General features: G+C 34.0%; 2 protein-coding genes and 1 non-coding gene across 3 annotated transcripts; 1 reads left to right on the forward strand and 2 right to left on the reverse strand.

Annotated features, from left to right (window-relative positions):
* Nucleotides 1–23: 23 nt before the first annotated feature.
* LOC113761945 (60S ribosomal protein L31) lies at nucleotides 24–2,250 on the reverse strand. The gene is made up of 2 exons (XM_027305146.1): nucleotides 2,087–2,250; nucleotides 24–509 (listed from the first exon to the last, which is right to left on the reverse strand). Exons 1-2 carry the CDS (start codon nucleotides 2,170–2,172, stop codon nucleotides 230–232), a joined length of 366 nt encoding a protein of 121 aa, XP_027160947.1. The 5' UTR covers nucleotides 2,173–2,250; the 3' UTR covers nucleotides 24–229.
* Nucleotides 1,523–1,607, reverse strand: LOC113764308. Its single transcript, XR_003467580.1, has one exon. It is a non-coding gene; the product is annotated as a small nucleolar RNA SNORD25 (small nucleolar RNA).
* A 2,473-nt stretch (nucleotides 2,251–4,723) lies between the features above and the next one.
* LOC113763050 (sm-like protein LSM7) lies at nucleotides 4,724–10,550 on the forward strand. The gene is made up of 6 exons (XM_027306734.1): nucleotides 4,724–5,002; nucleotides 6,461–6,525; nucleotides 6,789–6,870; nucleotides 7,994–8,065; nucleotides 9,562–9,614; nucleotides 10,168–10,550. Exons 2-6 carry the CDS (start codon nucleotides 6,523–6,525, stop codon nucleotides 10,255–10,257), a joined length of 300 nt encoding a protein of 99 aa, XP_027162535.1. The 5' UTR covers nucleotides 4,724–5,002; nucleotides 6,461–6,522; the 3' UTR covers nucleotides 10,258–10,550.
* The last annotated feature ends 10,950 nt before the right edge of the window (nucleotides 10,551–21,500 follow it).

The raw sequence follows: 21,500 nt of genomic DNA on the forward strand, positions 1-21,500 counted from the left end.
ATGGCAAGTAAATGCAATGTAGATGAAGGCTGCAAGCCTGCAACATTTCGAAAATTAATTGAGAATATACGAATTGAATGCCACAATCAGTCTGAAACAAGCAAACAGCTGATATAATAATAATTCATTCAAGTCATTCTCCTGTAGTAAGGGAGTCAAAACTGAACTAACATCAAAATGATCTAATAATACAGCCAAAATTGCAATGGCATAGAAACTGAGAAAATTATCACTCATCATCATCATCAATAACTTTAGTACCCAACCCCTTGAATCCCTCGGGAACTTCAGTAACAGTAACCAAGGAGTAAAGCTCCTCCTTGGCATCTTCATCTTCATTTCTCTTGCGTGCAATTCGGACACGGACTCTTCTTGGCACACTGCGGATCCCACGGCTCCAAACGAACTTGTTCAGCTTCACATCAACTCTAACATCAGTTGTTCCCATGGCCTTCTGGGCAAACTTCCTGATTTCCTTGATGGCTTTTGGAGCTTTCTTCTTAAATGTGCTGCATATCAAGAACCAAACTCATTACAGAAGTCAAAAAGCATCACTCAATTGAGCAAAAACAACTAATCAATTAAGCCTCCAAACAAGAAATATGGTTTACAACAAAGCGAACTCTATGATACACTTCCTAATGAGAAACTGTTTCACGTGGAAAACTAAAGCTTCCTAATAAGATTGACAGTGAATAAAGTTTGCTATCCTCCAGTGGCTTCTGTTTTACAAATCTGAAATTTCAAAGGCCATTAATCCACTGGACAGAAAATCATCTGATGAAAAAAAAACACAGAAAACTTGGTTCCAAACAGAGACAGAAATAACAAAAAGTAGAAATTGATATGAGCTGAATCAAGACCACAAGTGCTATGGGAAGAAAGGATGAAAGCAGCAAAGAGTATCATAAGGTCCTTTCACAAAAGTTACTGTTTGAACCAACCATCATCCAAGCGTCCAAGTATGACAAGACTTTTTAACTGTTGATTGCTTCTTTCAACTAATGGTGGTCAACTGTGATATATATTTAGTTAAATACATTGGTCTTAAACTTACACTGGAAATGGAAAGATTCAAGTTCCATATACAGGAATATTAACTCAGTAGAACCAACAAAATCTTAAGCAGAAAATTAGTTTTTAAATCCTTTAAAAAAACCACATAATTGAGACAAATAATTAAGACAAACTGTTGAGGTCTATGTACAGAGAAAATTTCAATCTGGTTTCTACCACGGCCAAGTTAAATTCTTAACAGCACAGAGCTCATCTATATCTGGTTTTTGCGTCCTGTCATGACCAAATTAATTGACCTAGTGTAAACCATCAGCTGCAGTTTTAATCAAATTTTCTAAAATAAAACTTCTACATGTGGGTGAATGCTCAACAAAATCCAAAAACAAGGCAGCAAATGACAAAAAAATGTTTGAATAAAGCTCTAATTTTGTCGATCACAGCTATAAAAATGCTTAATTGTGATCAGCAATAGGAACTCGAAATTGGGAGGTAGCTACGAATGAGAAACAACTCAGTCCCTTAGATGTTCATAAAGAGTTGCGATCATGTTCGCAATTCATTACAGGTCTGTAGAACTCATCACTGTTGTTTCATTTGCCAACATCCACCGAAAAGGTCAACAAGAGGGTGGTTAAGGACACATCCAAGAAAACATGCATGATCGCTTCAGCTCAATTGTTCATCCTATATTTACACAAATAACAGTAAGAAGCAAAAGTGTAAAACCACAACAACTAACAACCAAAATGTCAAGCCTTGTACATATAACCTTGACTCATCAAAAAATATATGACAGAGAATCCATTTCCAATGTTGAATTTTTTATGCAAAATGCAACTTTTGATAGCCATCCATGGAATTCAGAGATTTCTAAATGCAATTAAAAAAGCAGCCAATGGTTTGGACTAAAATGTTTCGCAAGACCGTATAAAAACGAAAAAAGTCATGAAATTATCAGATCAACAAAACCTAAAGAACGCAAAATCAATCATATAAGCATCTAACTGTGTATTGTGTGTGTATTCACACTTGAGACAGGAAGAGAAAGAGACGCAGAAGTTAGGGTTACCATCCATGGAGGCGTTTGTGGAGGTTGATGGTGTACTCCCTTGTAACAACCTCCTCCTTCCTGGGCTTATTTCCCTTCTCAACCATTTCGCCGACCTCTCTTTCTCTCTCTCAAACCCTATACGCCTCTGTGGTACTTCGGGAAGCTGAGGCTGCTAAAGAAACCCTAGCGTTGGGATGACAGGTATTTATAGGGATTACGGAGAAAGCAAGAATAGGTAGGTCGGGCTGGTTTCAGATGGGTTTCAGATGGGTTTAGTGGTGGGATTAAAATGGGCTTTGGGTTTTATGGGTCATCCACGGTCTTCAAGTAAATTTGCATCAGTGGGTATCATGGGCTGCCGGAGGTGGAGGGTTCGGTGTTTGCATATACTCCATAAGTTTAAGAAAAAAAAAAGGTAACATTACAAAAATAAAAAGGAGAAATAAGAGGTGTAAATGAACATGATCAATTAAAAACTCTAGTGTTCAAACTTGTTTCACTTATTTTTTGACAAGCTTGAAAATGTAATCAATATTGACGTATTTATTTATCGAGTCGAACTCAAATAAGCTTTTATTGAATCGAGAGCTAAAGTAGCTTGGGCATTTTGCATATAAAATTCAAATTCTATGTTAATTGAGTCAAATTCAAGCCAAAATGCTATTTGTATTTGGCTTAATTAGTTACAGCATGAAACTAATATAAACTCTTTTTGAGCTGAACTTGATTCTTGCTCTGTATTTTCGTCTTGGATGCGACAAAATCTATGATAACCCAAACACCTATTAGATGTCTCCAAAATTTAATTTAGTTCTCAAAAATATTACTTAGAGTAACTTTGAGATCAGTTGGTAAGAGTCTTGGTTCGACTCTCTGGTCATCCAAATTTCTTTTAGTTGTCTTTTTTTTTCACAACGATAGGATTTCTATAACCTAAACTAGCCTAATCTATGGGGGAGGGAGAGAGGGAGGGGACTCAATATGAGTAGAAACCCCATCGAAAATGGTCAACGAAGACCATCACATATTGTGACACTTTTGGTGGGAAGCAAGGGTCGAACCCTTGACCTCCCAACTAGGGATGAACAAATTCGGTTCGTACCGAATTCATAACCGATTTCAAATTCAATTCGATAATTTGAAATCAGGTATTTGGTAATTCGGTACCAATTCGGTGCATACCGAATTCACTGAATTCTAATATGGTATAAAATAGGTTATGAGATTATGAATTTGGTAATAACCGATTTCGAATTCAAAATTCGGTATTTGAAATCGGGTACCACATTACCGCATTCGAATACCAAATTGATATATAAAATTATATAATATATAGATAAATGCTATTTAGTATTAGTATATACTACTAATACTTTATTATATTATATAGGTAAATGCTATTAATAATAATTAGTATATGGTATTATCATCATATCATGTACTTATAATACTAATAATATATAATAATGTACAATATATTTATATTATTTTAGTATTTATTAATTGTTATATGACTACAATAATGCATAGTAATACATTACAATATAAGATAACTATAATACTTATTATTTTATACATGAGTAACATACTAACATGACTAGAATTAGATAATAATTAATACATATATGTATAATACTAAATATTAAACAATAAACATAATTAGTAATTAGAATTTAGATATTGGTAATTTGATACATCATTCATGTTTGAATTATTGAATATTTGAATGCGTAATCTATAACTTGCAAGTATTAGTGTACTCTAAATTTACATTACATATTCACTAATCTTAAGGTTTTAAGTATAGATAAGACAACTAAGCAGTGTAAGTGAATGTATATGAATTGTTAATCAATGTATTAGTGTATTGACTTTCACAATAACATATGTAAGTAAATAAGTTTAATTTTGATTTGAAATAAATTATAAGTTTGTAACTAACATAACTTATCACTAATCATTGTAATTTGTAAGTTTGTAACTAATATTACTTATTATTAATCATTGTAAATTATAAATTCATAAATTATTACTAATCATTGTACAGCCTAAGGTTTATTCTAGTTTAAATTAATCACTTTTTATGTGTTCCTTAAATCATAGACTAAGGATTGTAGGTATAAGTGATCAAATAAGTTAAAATTCATATTATCTATTTACTAATCTTAAGGCTTTAAGTATAGACAAAATAACTAAACTGTGTAAGTGAATGCATGTGAGTTGCAAATCAAGTAAATAAGTTTTATTTTGATTTGAAATAAATTATAAGTTTGTAATTAATGTAACTTATCACTAATCATTGATTCATTGTAATTTATAAGTTTGTAACTAATATTACTTATTATTAATCATTGTAAATTATAAATTCATTGTAACTACTAACTAAATTAGTTTAAATTAATCACTTTTTATGTGTTTTTTAAATCATAGACCAAGAATTTTAGGTATAAGTGATCAAATAAATGCCAATTAAACCACAAAATGATTTGAACATAAGTAATGTGTTCAATTATGAATAAATTTGGGGATCAAATCAGTAATAATTTTTAAATCATTGAGGAGCATAATGAATGTATTATAATTTAGGAGCCCCAATTTATAAATTAAAAATTACAAAATCACTTCATTTGGGAAGAGTCGGATTTCATCTTCAGCTGATGACAAGTGAGAAAACAACCATTGCAAATTTGCAATATTGCATGGTGCCGTGACTGCCGTCACCTAGGGCTTTCACAGCACTAACACTCCCAAGTCCCAATTCCCAAATCGAAGCTGCTCTCCGCCTCTCCGGCCTCCGCCAGTCCGCCGCGCTCTACGCCTCCTGTCGGCTGTGTCCTGCCGTGCTGGTTCATCGCTGCCGAGTGTCGAAGACGAAGCACCAAGATCTCACTGGTTCATCGCTGGTTCATCACTGCTCATCTCTGGCTCGCTTAGGTAAGTGCTCCTCTGTTTTTGGCTCTGTGTATCTGGCATTAAAATGGGCCAAGATCGACTAGGAAATTTGTTATCCTGAATTGATAAGGGGACGAAATCTGAGCTTCGAATTGCAAACTCTAACTGTTGTAGTAGTTTAGATTAGGTGTGATATAACATAAGCTTTGTATTTTATACACAAGAAAGCTCTCTCCAGTTGTGCAGGCTTTAAAGGTTAAGGCCTTGGGGAAAAATTCCACCTTTTACCCGTTAGAAAAATTAAAAAGGAAAAAACTTGCTAAAATGAAAATTTTACCTCTTTGTCCGTGGAGATTCTCAATCTGTGGTGCACATCTAGTGAAAGTACGGCTCCAGAAGTTGTACCTAGGATTCTGGATATGAATTTTCTGCAATGTGTAAAAGAAGAAACATCTATGTATAAATAAGCTGAAAGGTCACCTTAATAAGCTCAATAAAAGTAATCAGCTCCTGAATAAGTAATGGAAAGCATTGGAGCAAGTCTAGAACATATCGAAGAGAGCAATTTAGCTTTTATAACTACAAACCAGTAGAAGGCCTACATATGTCTAGCTTCTTTACATATTTTCAGTCTAATATTTGTAGCTTTCTCATGGCTTGCGGGGGTTGGTAGTTGCTGAACTATAAAGATTGGTTTTATATATTCTCTTAATTTGCTTCAGGGTTTTTTTTTACATAATAGATGAATTCGGTTAGACCGAATTCATTACCGTTTTCGAATTTGAAATCGGGTACGGCATGAATTCGGTAATGCCCAATTTGAAATTGAAAACGGTTTAGATTTCTATAGGTGCAATAACCGAAAAAACCGAATTCAGCGCACCGATTTACCGCATTTGCACCGAATGCTCACCCCTACTCCCAACACCACCAAGTCTTAGAAGGCTGGGCAGTGACCACTGGACCACAGGTAACCTGAAAAGAGTCTTTACCCAAAATACCCATGCTCTACGTGAATGGTTTTCAACAAGCATAAGGGTATGGGATCTCACATTACTAGCCCAACTTACCAGCTACCACAAACCAGGGGGCACACAAACTTGAAAGTATTTATAAAAAAAAAAAAACTTGAAAGTTAGGTGAGGCCAATGTTGAATCAAAATTAGATCGAGGGGGTTGAATGCAATATTATTTACTAACATACTTTCCCCTCCAAATTCCGCCCTTGGTCATGCTATTTATCGTTTTCTAGTCCAACAATCTTCACGCCTTCCTGAACCTCCTCACTTCCTTCTGTTCCGATTTTCTTTTTCACCTCCGGCAACCGGTTAAAATTCCGGCCAGTCTCCTCTTGACGCCAGTGACTACCATTGGAATGTAATACTAAAACCTCCTCTTTTCTGTATTTACTTTTTTTGTTGAACATTTTTTCCTGATTAGGGTTTAACATTTGGGTTTAGGTAAAACTGTTGTAAAATTTTTTGTCTTTAATTTTTGCAGTACAATTGGTATCTCTAAGCCAATTTAAGCCTGCAGTGTAGAGTCATATCAGCTCTGAAAACATGGTACATTTCTCTCCTGATCTCTTGTTAATATGTTTATATGTTTGCCATCATATTTACTTGATCAAATTAACTGTTTTTAGTATTAGAAGTAGAGATTTATAGAGTTAAATATGATCTTTTGAGTTGGGAGTTGGAAAGTGAGATAAAGTGAGTTGGCACAGGCTTCTTGAGGGCCGGAATAAGAATTGTTCATGTTAAACATAGCTTTATTAGAAAGAATGATTTTTTTTCCTATTTCTTGAATTACTAGTCTTTTGTTTCAGTCTGGAAGAAAAGAAACGGTCCTGGATTTGGCGAAGTTTGTTGATAAGGGAGTCCAAGTGAAGCTTACTGGCGGAAGACAGGGTAAACTTTATGCTCACATTACTTGATACTGTAAACCAAGTAGTAATTTCAAGGCCTATACCCTGTGAAGGCAATGTAAATAATAGGCATTCTTGTCAATTGGTATTATTCAGTTATGTTTTCAAGGCTAGCAAAATTGATCCATTGAGTTTTCCACCAATCTACAGAGAAATGCCATGGCTTCATAAGGGTCTTGTGAAAGCTGTTGGTCATCTTTAGGCATTTTCTTTGGCTTTTATGCTGGTTATCTTGGAGGATTTAGGAGTGTTACTTGTTGTTTTTATCATGATGACAGTTATAGCTCCCCATGTTACTTGTTCAACATGGCTTAAAAGCATCAGATGGGACCTTTTTAATTTTGTATTGTCTCACCCCCAGCTTTGTATACCACAATCACTGACCAGGCTGGAGAACAAGCAGGGAATTAGGTAGTGGTGAGGAATGTAGACGTGAAGGAATAGAGAGAGAGTTAGACAGGACACCAGATAGAGGGGAGGTGGCAAACTGGAAGAATAGAGGAGGGGGATCAAAGAGGGGGAATCAGAAGGACAGGGAAGAGTAGTCTTGGCAGCATGCAGATTTTGTGCACTGAATGGCGTTTGGAGAAAGTGGCTGCTTAGTAGCATAGACTGGGGACTGCTCCATGTTTTTCTTTTTCATTATTTCATTGCTGCTCCATTTACCATAGAGAAGGCAGAGGATGGGGGGAGAGATGGAAAGGGTGAAGGATAAGTTAGACACAGAAGAGGAGGTGAAGTTTTCCATAAGGAAATAGAGGGGAAGTAATAGTGGAGGTGTTACAGATCCATGGCTCTCTTTTTGAAGGAAGTAACCCAAGTGACAGCAGGAGTGTGTTTTAGTTTTCAGATTTAGACTAAAAGACAAAGGTAAAATCATAAGATGTTGTTAAACCAATGAGTATGCGTAACCTACTTGATTTGCTTCCTTTCCCTCTCATCCCTTGATCCAAGCAGGGTGTTAACTTGCAAACTTGACTATTGTAGTTTTCACTTTTCTTAATGTAAGATCAGTAGCTGCACATTCAGAGGCAAAACCTTTTGTTTCCATTGCAAAGCTTCTCCTGCTTTAAGTAGGAAATTGTTAATTGGTTCTTATGTTACAGTGACTGGAACACTAAAAGGGTATGATCAATTGCTAAATCTTGTCCTGGATGAGGCCATAGAATTTCTCAGAGGTAATCTTCTGTTGCAATGACTTTGTTTGTATGTTCTTTTACATAGAAGCATATCAGTTCTTCCATGGCTGTATTTCTTGTACTCGTGGAGTCGAATATTTGGAAAATTTATTCTGTTTATTTAGTTACACACTGTACTTAAGCCTTAAGACTGCCAAGAGCATGCTGGTTGTTCTTTGTCGAACCTATTAGACAATCTGCTGGTTTTCATAAATTCCAGTGTCTTGGCTTAGTTCTTTTATGTTGTCCTGTTTTTCCTATTTCATTACATATATTTCCCAATGCTTATTTGGGCACTTGTGTATAAGCATCATCACCATGGAGAATTCAATTATCTATTTCCTTTTTTTTTTTTTTGGTGAAAGATCAAACTTGATGGTCTATGATATTCAACCTTGCAGCACAGTCTTATTGTCATTATGAGACAAAGTAAGAAAAGCATCTTTTCATGAGAAAAATAAATGAAAAAAGAACATAAATTATGTTGTCATCCCAAATAACAAAACCAAAAAAAAAAAGAAAGAAAGAAAGAAAGTGTTGTTATGGCTTTTGGTGCATTTGATTGAATGAAAATTGTGGGTGAGTGAATGCATCCAGTTGGTCCCAGTTTCCAATGTTTAAACCAATTTTCATTGATACTTCCAGAAAATTGTGTATACCCAAACACGTCTGCTGTTCTTCCTTCCATCCTGATAACTGTGTTTTGAAGTTTATTTCAAGCTAATGTATACTTCCTGGTATGAAGTCGTGTAGACTCTGGATTTCCCTATATTCATGTGCTAAAATGCTGTATTGCTCCTCAATTAATCCTGGACGACTCCCCTTTCTAGTCGAACTTTTGTGCTGAGACTTTCTCTGTTTCCTGTAACTTTTTCTGTGTCAATCTTCTAATAGGCAGGTTGATATTAGTAGTGGATTTGAAGAATTACTTGTTATACATGGGAGTAATGAAAATGCAAGTTATTTTTTCTGGGTTTGTACTCGGATTATCTCTAGATCTGTGGCAAATGGCGTCCTAAAATTTCATCAATGACATCTTAATGATTGACTTGCAGTTAGTTTTGCCAACAGCCAACTAATTTGAGATCAGTATTACCTCCAGTTGCTTGTTCTTCTAGCGATAGTTGATCATTTTGTATGAGTTATGCTTTTATCTTCAAGGATATACAGGGGTTTGAGTATTTTTCTCTCTGGAGAGAATTATTACAGAACTTATTGTCTTTTCTCTTCTGTTCATCACATTCATTTTGGAGCAAATTATCCTCTGAGATTATGTATGTACCTTCAAAAGCTGGACCACTGCCTGCATTATTTCTTGATTATTATTTTTTTGTGTGCTTTAGTGGGCGCAATGCCATAATAAGTTTAAATGACTATGGGCCATCTGATTCCAAATATGTCATGACCTTAACACTGAACTCTTATAATTTTATTCTTTTCATGCCTATTATCATGTAACTGTGCGTGAAGAATATATTGGAACCTTTATTTTGCAGATCCAGATGATCCCCTCAAGACTACTGATCATACGCGACGTCTTGGCTTGATAGTATGTTTTTCTAATTTATACTTACTTTAATTTGTTGCCAAGATGTGTCTCATGGATCAGAAGCATAGCTACGTCTTAAATATGTCCATATATGTAAATGCAAGTAGAAAATAGAAACCATTATAAAATCAGCACTTAGTTCTGTGAATTAACATCAGTTGTGCATCTACTACCGCGGAGTTCTGTTTTGTGTCTTCACACTTTGTATGGAGATTGAAAGTATACAAGTGATCCAGTATGTTGTGTTTCAATTCCTTGTTTATTGCCACGGTGTAGGAAAAACTATTCTTTCGAGTACAGTTAGTTTTGACCTGTAAACAGTATTCCTTCAATCTTTAAAATACTCATTCTGTATTCTTCTCCTCCTCCTTCCTCCATGTCCCTTTCCATGCTATCTGAAGTTTTAGCTCGTAATCTTTGAGGGATTGTTTTGATTTATTATCTTTGCTGAATTCAGATGAACTTCCCCCGTCTGTTCTGTCAACACAGCAATAGACAGTTTAGGTTTTATATTTCGTTCCTTACTAGTCGTTCTGCTTTTGTTTCAATGCAGATATGTAGGGGTACTGCAGTGATGCTTGTATCACCTACTGATGGCACAGACGAGATTGCAAATCCTTTTGTCCAGCCAGATGGTGCATAAATCACTCTCGTTTTCAAGCTGAATTTAATCAGCATTCGCTTCTCCACAGCACCAGAGGGAATCTGCTTTATGACTTTTAAGCAGCAGATTGATGGAAAGGTTTAAGCTAGTTTTACTTTGTTAACCTTGAACTTATTTGGTAGGAAAATATTGAAATGTGAATTGGATCATGAAAATTGTCTGTTGTAATCTTCTTAAAGGCGTTATCATAGCCTCGTTCACGATTTGAATGTTCATGGCGTTTGACTAAAAATACTTACTAATCTAATGCGTCATGCTACCGAATTGAGGAAGCTATAGCATTGTACCTTGATCAATTGCGTTGTATACGTTCGTTCACGAATGTACGTAACAACGTTTCTATACTCTGTGGGTCGCCAAAACCGGTAGAGGTAATGACTTTTCCTCTTCTTTCCTCGAACAAAGAAGACTCCGAGCTTTGTAAGAGTAAGGGAAAAATAGAGAATTTGAGAACTAAATTAGAGCCAATTTTTCTAGGGGAAAATGCTAGTTTCCGTCCCCAAACTTTTTGTTATAGATACATTTCGTCTTTAAACATTTTGGCATAACATGTTTGATATCTGAACTATCAATGTTGACCAATATCAACTTTAAATGAGACATTATCAATTTTAATGGAAATTGGGCACGTGATGAGCATAAGCCTATTAAGTAATTTATTGTGTGACTTAAATTCAGCAAAACTAAAAAGCATTCTTCATTCTCCCTTCTTCAGTTTCCCTAGAAAAATTTGCAGGACTAAACCATCTCTTCAAAATCACATCCTACTAAGAAATTGTAAAGAAATGAAAGCCTACTCAATTTGATCAAGCAACAATCTTCCTCTTCCAAGCGTATTTCCATAAAATGAGATCCAAGAGCTCTCAATCATCAATGTAATCCAAGAGTAGCCATCGTCTTTGCAGTTGTGGATTGAGACCAAAATTGGCAAGACGATGATCCTGGGAGAAGATTCTATGATTGTCCGTGATGGCTAGTAAAAAAATTCCTTATTTTCTTACTATTTTAACTCAAATTAAATTATGGCTTTACTTTGCTAATGTTGAAGAATGTGATTATATTTGTAGAGAACTGATAAATGCAAATATTTTGAATGACTTGATGAACCAATTTGCACAAGAGGAATGATCTTTATATAGGGTTTGCTAAAGGGTGAATCAAATGGAAGAAACATTTGCAAAAAGCCTCAGAAGGGAAAAAATAATGATTAACATCATCCTACTGTTGGCTATGCTGTTGATTCTATCTTTTGTTGGAATAAAGAGTGGACATGTAATGGGGGGAAAGTTGGTGCTAAACTTAGAGTGAGTTACTGAATAGGAGCTGCTGATTCTAGTTTATTTTAGTTTTTGTGTTATTTTGACTGGATTTGCAAAAGCAGAAGTAGCCCTGGGTTGGTTCTTGTAAATGATGGCATGCATTGATTTAACTAATGTGATGTCGAATGTAGGATATAGTTACTGTGAAACATTTCTTTTACAAGGTTGCCTATTTCATCTAAATCATAGAAAGAAATAATCAAATTCCAAGATAGAGTTAAGCACAAATTCAAGTTAGATGCGAGCTTTCCAATGCTCAAACTTACAAAACTGAAGAATTGACTGCTTAGCTTACAAAACTAGAAGAAACTGATAAGAGGAGTGGATCAAAATAATGAACCTTGTTTGGATTGCGGTTTTTCGTCGGAAAATTACGTCGTTTTCCGTGATCACATTTTCCTATTACCTTTTTTCCTCACATACATCAAATCGCTACAGTAATTTTTCATGAAAAATCATGGAAAATGCAATCCAAACACTAGCAAATCTAATGACCACGATGATGATGACAATAATCAGAGTTGCTAGCAATTTAGCTTCGATTGAGTGAGTGTGAGGGCATAGATAAAATAGAGGAAATTAAGCAAAAGTAGCAGAGATAAGAAGATAGAGAAAGGAGACTCGAAGTGGATCGTAGAAGGAGAAAGTGGAGAGTTTTGAGATTTGAGAAAAAATGGATGAAATGATGAAAATAAAGAATTTGAAGAAATTACATTAGTGAAGATAGACTCAAAACAAAAATTCAATGGATGAAGGGAAGTAGAATCAAATTCTTATTCTCACATTTTTAAAGAAAGTTCTGCTTTGTTCAACAAATAGGGCTTATTAACGAGGCATTTGTCTAGTGTTAAGGTCGAAACATCGATAATTAGAGTTGTTGGTTTCAAATTCTCCTTTATATCCTACTTCCTTACTAAAAAAAATCAAATAGGGCAAGAAAAGCAATTTCCTTACGTCGGAGGTGTGAAAAGTCAGTTTCTTTCTTAAAAATTATGCATCAGACGTGCAAGTTAGTTTCTTTCTTGAAACTGTGTCCAGGTTTTTTAGCCATTACGTAAAAAAAAAAAAAAAAAAAAGGCATTCTGGACTTTCTTTAAGTTTTCTCCATGAGATATCAATACCCAATTTCGTGTACAAGTCCGTTGACAATTTCAAAAGTTTTGAAAAGGCATATTACTGTATATTAGCCAAAAAAGATATCCTCCAAAAAGAAAAAAAGACCAATAAAGATAGCATCCTTACAAAACACTTTTTTCGTCTAATTGAAAGTGTCATAAACATTCTTACAAAACACTTTTTCAGTCTAATTAAAAATGTCATACTTTTTATTTTTTGGATGGTAAGATAGAAAGAATTATAAGTAGGAGGTCTTGGATTCAAAACCTCCCACTTACCAAAAGATAAAAAAAAAGAAAAAAATTTTGGACGTCCAAATTCTTTATTATCTTACAGAAGTCAAAATTATTTCATCTCTTTCTCAATATTATCCATATGTTTATCTATGTTTCATGCTAGATTTAAATTTGAATTTTGAGTTTTAGAAGAAAGGTTTGAAAATAAAGCAGTAATATCACAATCAAGACATTATTTTTAAATAGTTAGAATCCGGACATGCAATCAAAAATTTGGGACAAAAGGAATACAAAACGCGTACAAACCCCTACAATAATCTACGAATTTCTAGGAAACCAATGCTTCAAATATATCGAGCTAAACTTTCCATGTTCTGTATCAAGAATCAAGATCATAAATGACACTAGAAGGGATTTTATACTTTTTGATCAATAATTGGATTTTACCCTCGTGAAGTCGTTCCTTGGCAAATGAAAAGTCACGGATATTGCTAGCCCATGCCTTATAACATATTCCGTAAGAAATTTCTCATTTTTACATTTCTTATTGAACATCGTTTACAAGAACATGAAATAGAGCAAGAAAAGCAATGTTTGTACGTTGAACCGTTCAACTTGAACGTATTGAGAATTAGTTTCTTTCTTAAAAACTATGTTCAAATTTTCTTTACATTTTCTCCATGAAATATGCTACCAAATGTAGTCACAAGTTCATGCACAAATCTAGAAATTTTAAATACCACCATGTACTATCTATCCTTCATTGAACTTCCTTTACAAGAACATCACAGAATTGATGTTCTCGATTACTGAAAGTTGATTTTGCAGGTCAATTGACCTAGTAGAATCAGTTTCAAGTGTAAACTTCATATTAGTCACTAGAGCAGGCTCAAAAATTTTAAAGCCAATTTGCAAAGTGATGCATGTTCTAAAAGCACAACTGTTGATGCTGCAGGAAATGGGGCCTCTCTAGATCCCTATATATGTTGACAGAATTTTGATATAAACTAGTATAATTTTTGTCTAACCCATAATTTTGTATAAACTCATGATTACACCAAAAAAATTTTTTTTTTTTATTAAAAGCAAATTTCATTAACATCTAATCCAAACCTTAAAGGGAAGGGGGAGAGTTTAACTACTTACGCTTCAAAAATGTTGATGGAAGGCCTTCGAATTTTCCATAATTAAGATGCATCCGTACGTAGAAATAAAGTGTACGTACTTGGAATAAGTTCTAAAAACTTTTGTTCTGAAATTTAACATTAATGCGATGGAGTCTCTCAATTCTTGAAACTTGGTTTCTTCCTGGCTGGCATCAGAAATGGAACTCTGAAATGCAAATTAATTGACCGAATAAGCTAAGATGAAGAAGAAGAATCAGGGATTAATTTTACGTAAATGGAATTTGGATTGGATGAAATCATGGAAGCATCATGCAGAGTTTAGGGTCAACAGCATAAATTTTGTTAAAAGTGACCCAATAAGGTATCTAAAAATGAAAAACAAGCACATTTGATATATGAAGGACTAAAATTACTTGTTTTCATTTTGAAGGACTAAATTTTCTCCTACGTGATAAGTGAGGAACGATTAATGCAATTTTTTTGACGAAAAAATCACTACTTTCCACGGAACTCCATAGTGACCAAAATTTTTATGGTGCGTGCTAATTTCTTTAATCATGAATTTGATCACGATGATATAACTAATCTCTTTATAAATCTTTTGATTTGTCTAATGGGTGCATAGTGAGCAAGTTCTTTAATCAAGTGGAGATTTGTTTCAAAAATTTGAAATTAGTTGTGATTAGCAACAGTAATTTGTGGAGTCTATAATCTATGCTTCTTTGGCTAAGTGGTCTGGAACAATTCACTTCCACCATGATCGACCATCCTAGTAGGGAAAGGAAAATCTAATACTGATCAGCTCATTGCTTAGGATAGAATCAAATCTATAGAACTTCTTTTGTGAAAAGAACATTCAATTGGTGAAGAGAAGTCAAACAAAATTGTCTTTCTCATACTTCTTTAAAAAAAAAATTTATTTTTGCATCATTCAATTTTTGACAATAGGGCTATGCTCAATTTTTTTTTTTTTTTAGCTTTCTTTACAAGAACAATTGATACAACAAGAAGAGTAATTTTCGTGCATTGCACGTGCTGAAATTTAATTTCTTGTTTCACAACTAGGAGAAAATTTTTTTTTTTGTTTGGCGTACAAATGTTGTATCAATATGTTTACTATTTGCCTTTTAAAATTACTCAAATGGCTAGAGGCTGTCTATTTTGGGTTTACAGAAAGAAACATACAGAACTTAGATAGATTTGAGTAAAAATTCAAGATAGATGCGAGTTCTTTAATTACTACAGCTAATAATAAAGCTGAAGAATAAATTGCTTGCAAGAACTGGAAGGCGATAATTATGACTGACAAGTGGTGATGATAAGAATGGAGAAATTAATGAAATTAACAAGAAGTAAAAGAGAGAACAAAAAAAAGAGATAGAGAATGGATTTGAGAAGAAGAAAATGGAGGGTTTTGAGATTTGAGAAAAAAAAGGATGAGATGAGATGATGAAAAGAAGAATACGAAAAATTGATGGAAGTGAAGATAGGCTTTAAACAAAAGTTTTTGAAAACACACACTATCATATATTAACCAGTTTGACAAATGTATGCATTATGATAAAATTGAATCCATCCATGATCAAGAAAAATTAATTGAGATTTCACAATGCAGCGTTACAGGCTTCAAACTTATGAGAGTTCGAAAATGATCTGGATTTTTTTACTTTCGAACCATTCCAAGATTACATCAATATGAGATACAAAACAAGCACAAACCCCTATAACTATCTGTGGGATTTCCAAGCCTAATTTTCTATTTTCTATATCAAGATAAAGACCGCAAGAAGAGATTTTATGCCCTTGGATTAGTAGCCTTACAACTATACTTGGCGAAGCGTTAGAGAAAATCAGTAGGGTGAAGAATAAGAGCGTCAAAAATAATGTCCAGAGGGAGAAATGGAAGGAAATTTGATTTTTCTTCTCCTAGATACTTGATTCTGGATTGTCAACCAATTTTGGCCGTGGATATCTTCAGCTTCTAAAGATACAATTTCTTTTTTCTTTTTATAAAAAAGACGACTATTATTAACTAGATCGCTGAAGATTGTCCAACATGAGCTGCTTTGCAAACTCTGATGAGGAATTTCATAATGATTCCATAAAATTAGATGCTTTAGCATGGAAAGCTAACTCATGCATAATCTTAATTGCACCACTAGGAATCCATTTTAGTTGTAGTCTTAAATTAATTTCATTTGTCTAATAATGAATACTTTGATCCTTGATAGATGATATCCGTGGATTGCAGTTAGATAAGCTCTTTTATATAAATCTGAAAACCCTCACGAATATGGTCCAATACCATGAAAATCAAGTGGAGATTTATCATAAAAATTTTTTAGTCAATAGTGTGTCTTAGCTTTTAATATCTTGGTGTTTGAGTGACATATTTCATTCCGTTATATTTATTTTATAGTCTTTTATATGTTTACAATGGTTGTGGTTTGCATACCTTTTTCCGTTAAATTCTGTTTGGATTGCCATTTTCTGCTAGAAAATTGCGCCGTTTTCCGTGATCACATTTCTGTTGACCTTGATCCCTAGCTTGTGATGTTTACAAAACAATTGATAATACTAATATCTCTTCAAAAAATATTTTCAGCTATAAAGCAAATCAAATTCAAAGATTAAGTGCATTGAAAAGGGACAAAGGCTGCTGAAAGCTGTCGGACGCTTGGATCGGACGTTCGATAATCATTGCGCAACTTCGGACGCATGAAGAACTCCACCATCGGACGTCCGAAGGAAATAAGACATTCCCCCTAACTCACTGACCTCGATCGGATACAAGTATCGGACGTCCGATAGGTTCGCTTAAACTCGACGAAAATTGTCGGACGCTCACAAAGATAATACCGGACGTCCGATAGAATTGAGATATTCCTTCTAACTTATTGTCTGCTTTCGGACGCAAGCACCAGACGTCTGATAGAATTGAAGAAAATTTTTCAAACTCACTGCCTGCTGTCGGACGCATGTTTCGGATGTACCGGACGTCCGATACTCCAACAGCTAGTTGACTTTTCAACTACTTTCTATCCGTTGGAAGTATTAATGAGGCACTTTTTTGGTCCTATATAAATAGTGATTGGTCAGATACTTCAAACAACTTTTGCACACTGAAGATACAAAAGATCTAGATTAGTTCTAGTAAGAAAACACTCTCCAAGGAAGATTTGTAGTTTTAGTGGTGTGAGATTCATTGTAAACTTTTCATTTGTGAGTGAATATTTCATGAGTGTAGTTCTGTGAGGGTTGTCTTGAGGGATAGTAAAACTTCCTAACTTTACCGAGTGGAGTTCGGGGTAAGAAAGAAGTGAACCTTCCTTTGTACACAAGAGTGATTGTAATTCATCAATTTGAAGAAACTTGTTTGAATTAATCTACAAACTCATGAGGAACTGGGTAGTTAATTGGTTTGCAATTCTTTTTTTTTTATTTACTTATTGTTACATTTGTGATCTTTACATTGCTTATCTCTTCTATTTCTCTCAAGTAATTTTGTTCATTCATTAATTGATTCATTGTGTGATCACTTAGAAAAGAGAGTAAATTTCATATTGAGTAAAAAGTGCCCATAACTAAATTAGATTTTTAATCAACCTAATTCACCTCCTCTTAGGTTGTTTTCGATTTTTACAATTGGTATCAGAATTTGGTCTCCTTGAGATTAAGCTCAATCGGCTTAGGAGTAATAATGACAACCAATAATTCCATTTTTTTTAAGGACATTCTGTCATTAGACCACCTATATTTAATGGGTCAAATTATGTAAGTTGGAAAGAAAGAATGATTATCTTTTTGCAATCAATTGATATTGAATTGTGATTTATTATTAGTGAAGGTCCATATGATGCCTCTCTTATAGATGAAAATACTCATAGATCTAGACCAAAAATAAGAAGTGAATTGACTGTTGTGGATAGAGGTCATCTCACCTTAAATGCAAAAGCCATGAATGTGTTATATTGTGCTTTAGACTCAAATGAATCTATTAGAGTCAAGGGTTGCAAGTCAACTAAAGAAATTTGGGACAAACTAAAAGAAATTCATGAAGGTAGTGACAATGTTAGAGAACAAAAGAAATCTATCTTAGTTACTAAATATGAGTCGTTTAAAATGGAGCTTCATGAAAATATTGATAAAATGTATTGTAGATTCAATGATCTCATTAAAGATTTAGAAGTGTTGGAAAAATAATACTCTCTAGGTGAGAAAAATAAAAAAATTCTGAATGCCTTGTCCAAAGATTGGGAGAGTAAAGTGACTGTTATTGAGGAAGTTAAAGATCTAAATACCTTATCCATTGAATCTCTTATTAAATCTCTAATTTCTTATGAGTTGAAACTCAAGTTCAAGGTGCAGGAGAAAGAAGATACAAAGGTGAGAAAGAATATTGTTCTAAAAGCCTCATAAGATGAAAATGATTCAGCCTCCTTAGATGGAGATGACATGGAAGGTGATGACAGTAATATTGCACTCATCACAAAAAGTTTTAAAAGAATCCTCAACAAATGAAGGTTCAGAAAAGGAGGAAACAGCAACTCATTCTCAAATCAGTTCAGCAACACAAGAAACAAAGGGAAGCAAGAGTACAATAAAAAGCAAACTGATAAATACTTTGAATGCGATCAACCTGGACACTACGTGGGTGAGTGTCCAATGATGAGGAAGAAAGAAGGAAGAAAATCAAGATTCAACAACTTTCAATTTACATAGAATGAGTGCAACTCCGATGGTGAAATTGAAGAGGAAGAAGAATCTGCTCAATTGACTTTTATGGCCATTGGAGATGATGAGGTAACATCTTCCAACTCTCAATTTGAAAGTGATGATGAAAGTGATGATGATCTTGAATCTTTCATTATAAAATTGCATGATAGTTTGAAAGAATCTTATACTAGAAATAAGGAATTAAAATATAAAATTGGCTTTCTTCTTCAGGACAATGCACGTCTTTTTCAAGAAAATAAAAAAATAAAAACTGAAAGTGATTTCTTTAAAAAAAGTGAGATTGTTTTACACTTTGAACTTGATAAAAGAATAAGACTTTGTGAAATATTCAAAAAGGAACAAGGGGATTTGAAAAGAAGAATGGATAATTTAAATGAGTTGCTCCAACATAAAAAATAAGATACTTTCAAGGTAATAAATCAAAGGCTCATCTTGGCACTCATGAGAAGAAGATAAATTTTGGTGCAAATGAATTTGATATTTATAAGAGAAGACAAGTAACATTTATTAAACCTGTTCATGTAAATAATTCTTTGGTTATGTGTAATTTTTGTTGTCAAAAAGGTCATATGAAAAGTAATTGTTATGTGAGAAAGAATATGAGAAGAGATATGAAATGCATGTGGACAGTTAGACATGATGCTAACTCTAACAAATAGGAGATATTGATAAGATTGATGAGATTCTTGTTCATAATGCTTTTTTGTAATTTTCTTTTGATGTTTCTGATATTTTGAACTGTGTTTTCCTTGATATTTTCGAATATTACTGAAGTTTTATGATGACAAAAAGGGAGAGGAATGAATAATGCTGATCGAATGATGATTTGTTTTGAAAATTATTTTGATTGTTATTTCTCTATTTGATACTTCTTTCATTTTTCTATTTGATACTTCTTTTGGTATCAATTCTCTGTGATATGTTGGTAAATGTTAGTATGTTTGTGATTGCTGAATTCTAGTATCATCTCTTTGCTTTCGTTTGAAATACTGGATTCTCTATTGTTGTTATTGAATTATAGTTGTTGAATTTTACTCTCATCTTATAATGACAAAAAGGGGGAGAAATGGATGCTATGTGAAAGATGAGTTATTCTGAGCTTATAAAATTTTTTGATGCAATGAGTGAGGGGGAGTTTATACTCATATGCAAAATCTTTTTCTTTCTTCCATCTATTGTTTTGTCATCATCAAAAAGGGGGAGAATGTTGACCTTGGTCCCTAACTTTTGATATTTACAAAACAATGGATAATACTAATATCTTTTCAAGAAATATTTTCAACTATGAAATAAATCAGGTTCAAAGATTAAGTGCATTGAAAGGGACAAAGGCTACTGAAAGCTGTCGGACGCTTGGATCGGACGTCCGATAATTATTGCTCAATTTCGGACGCATGAAGAACTCCACCACCGGACGTCCGAAAGAAATAAGACATTCCCTCTAACTCACTAACCTCGATCGGACGCCAGCATTGGACGTCCAATAGGTTCACTCAAACTCGACGAAAGCTGTCAGACTCTTACAAAAACAATACCGGACGTCCGATAGAATTGAGATATTCCTTCTAACTTATTGTCTGCTTTCGGACGCAAGCACCAGGCGTCCGATAGAATTGAAAAAAAAATTTCAAATTCACTGCCTGCTGTCGGACGCATGTTTCGGATGTACCGGACGTCCAATATTCCAACGGCTAGTTGACTCTTCAACTACTTTCTATCCGTTGGAAGTATTAATGAAGCACTTTTTTGGTCCTATATAAATAGTGGTTGGTCAGATATTTCAAGCAACTTTTGCACACTGAAGATACAAAAGATCTAGAGTAGTTTTAGTGAGAAAATACTCTCCAACGAAGATTTATAGTTTTAGTGGTGTGAGGTTCATTGTAAACTTTTCATTTGTAAATGAATACTTTATGAGTGTAGCTCTGTGAGGGTTGTCCTGAGGGATAGTAAAACTTTTTAACTTGATCAAATGGAGTTCGGGGCAAGGAGGATGTGAACTTTTCTTTGTACACAAGAGTGATTGTAATTCATCAACTTGAAGAAACTTATTTGAATTAATCTACAATCTCAGAAGGAGTTGGGTAGTTAATTGGTTTGCAATTCTTTCCTTTTTATTTACTTATTGTTACATTTGTGATCTTTACATTACTTATCTCTTCTATTTCTCTCAAGTGATTTTGTTCATTCATTAATTGATTAATTGTGTGATCACTTAGAAAAGAGGGTAAATTTCATATTGAGCAAAAAGTGCCCATAACTAAATTAGGTTTTTAATCAATCTAATTCACGTCCTCTTAGGTTGTTTTCGATCCTTACAATCTTCCTATTACCTTTTTCTCTCACATACATCAAATCGCTACAATATTTTTTTCATGAAAAATGACGGAAAATGCAATCCAAACAGGGCTGTAATTCTAGTGGAATTCATGCATGTGTTTGCAAGTGTTTTGACTTCTAATTAACAGCCGGTAAGTCGAATGATGACATACTACTTTAATCAAGAAAGTGACATGAGCCATCTTGTCATTTTCAACCAACAATTCCTCTCTTAAAAAAATAGGATTATTTTAAATCGGAAGAAGTGTTTCTAATTCCTAGCTACAAGTATCCGTATCTTAAGTGTCCTAATAGTTGCATTTGGATTTCTATTGTAGAAGTCTACTGTCGATTTGAGATGATTTGGA

The sequence above is a fragment of the Coffea eugenioides genome, chromosome 2, assembly GCF_003713205.1.
Source record: "Coffea eugenioides isolate CCC68of chromosome 2, Ceug_1.0, whole genome shotgun sequence".
In the NCBI taxonomy this organism is placed as follows: Eukaryota; Viridiplantae; Streptophyta; class Magnoliopsida; order Gentianales; family Rubiaceae; genus Coffea; species Coffea eugenioides.

Bases quoted from the DNA above. Each gene is read 5' to 3' on its own strand.
- LOC113761945 (XM_027305146.1), bottom strand. From the start codon at position 2,172: ATGGTTGAGAAGGGAAATAAGCCCAGGAAGGAGGAGGTTGTTACAAGG. The intron at 510-2,086 runs GTAACCCTAACT...CTTGATATGCAG, and splicing joins CACAAACGCCTCCATGGATG to CACATTTAAGAAGAAAGCTC.
- LOC113763050 (XM_027306734.1), top strand. The intron at 6,871-7,993 runs GTAAACTTTATG...CTTATGTTACAG, and splicing joins GCTTACTGGCGGAAGACAGG to TGACTGGAACACTAAAAGGG. The intron at 9,615-10,167 runs GTATGTTTTTCT...GTTTCAATGCAG, and splicing joins CGCGACGTCTTGGCTTGATA to ATATGTAGGGGTACTGCAGT.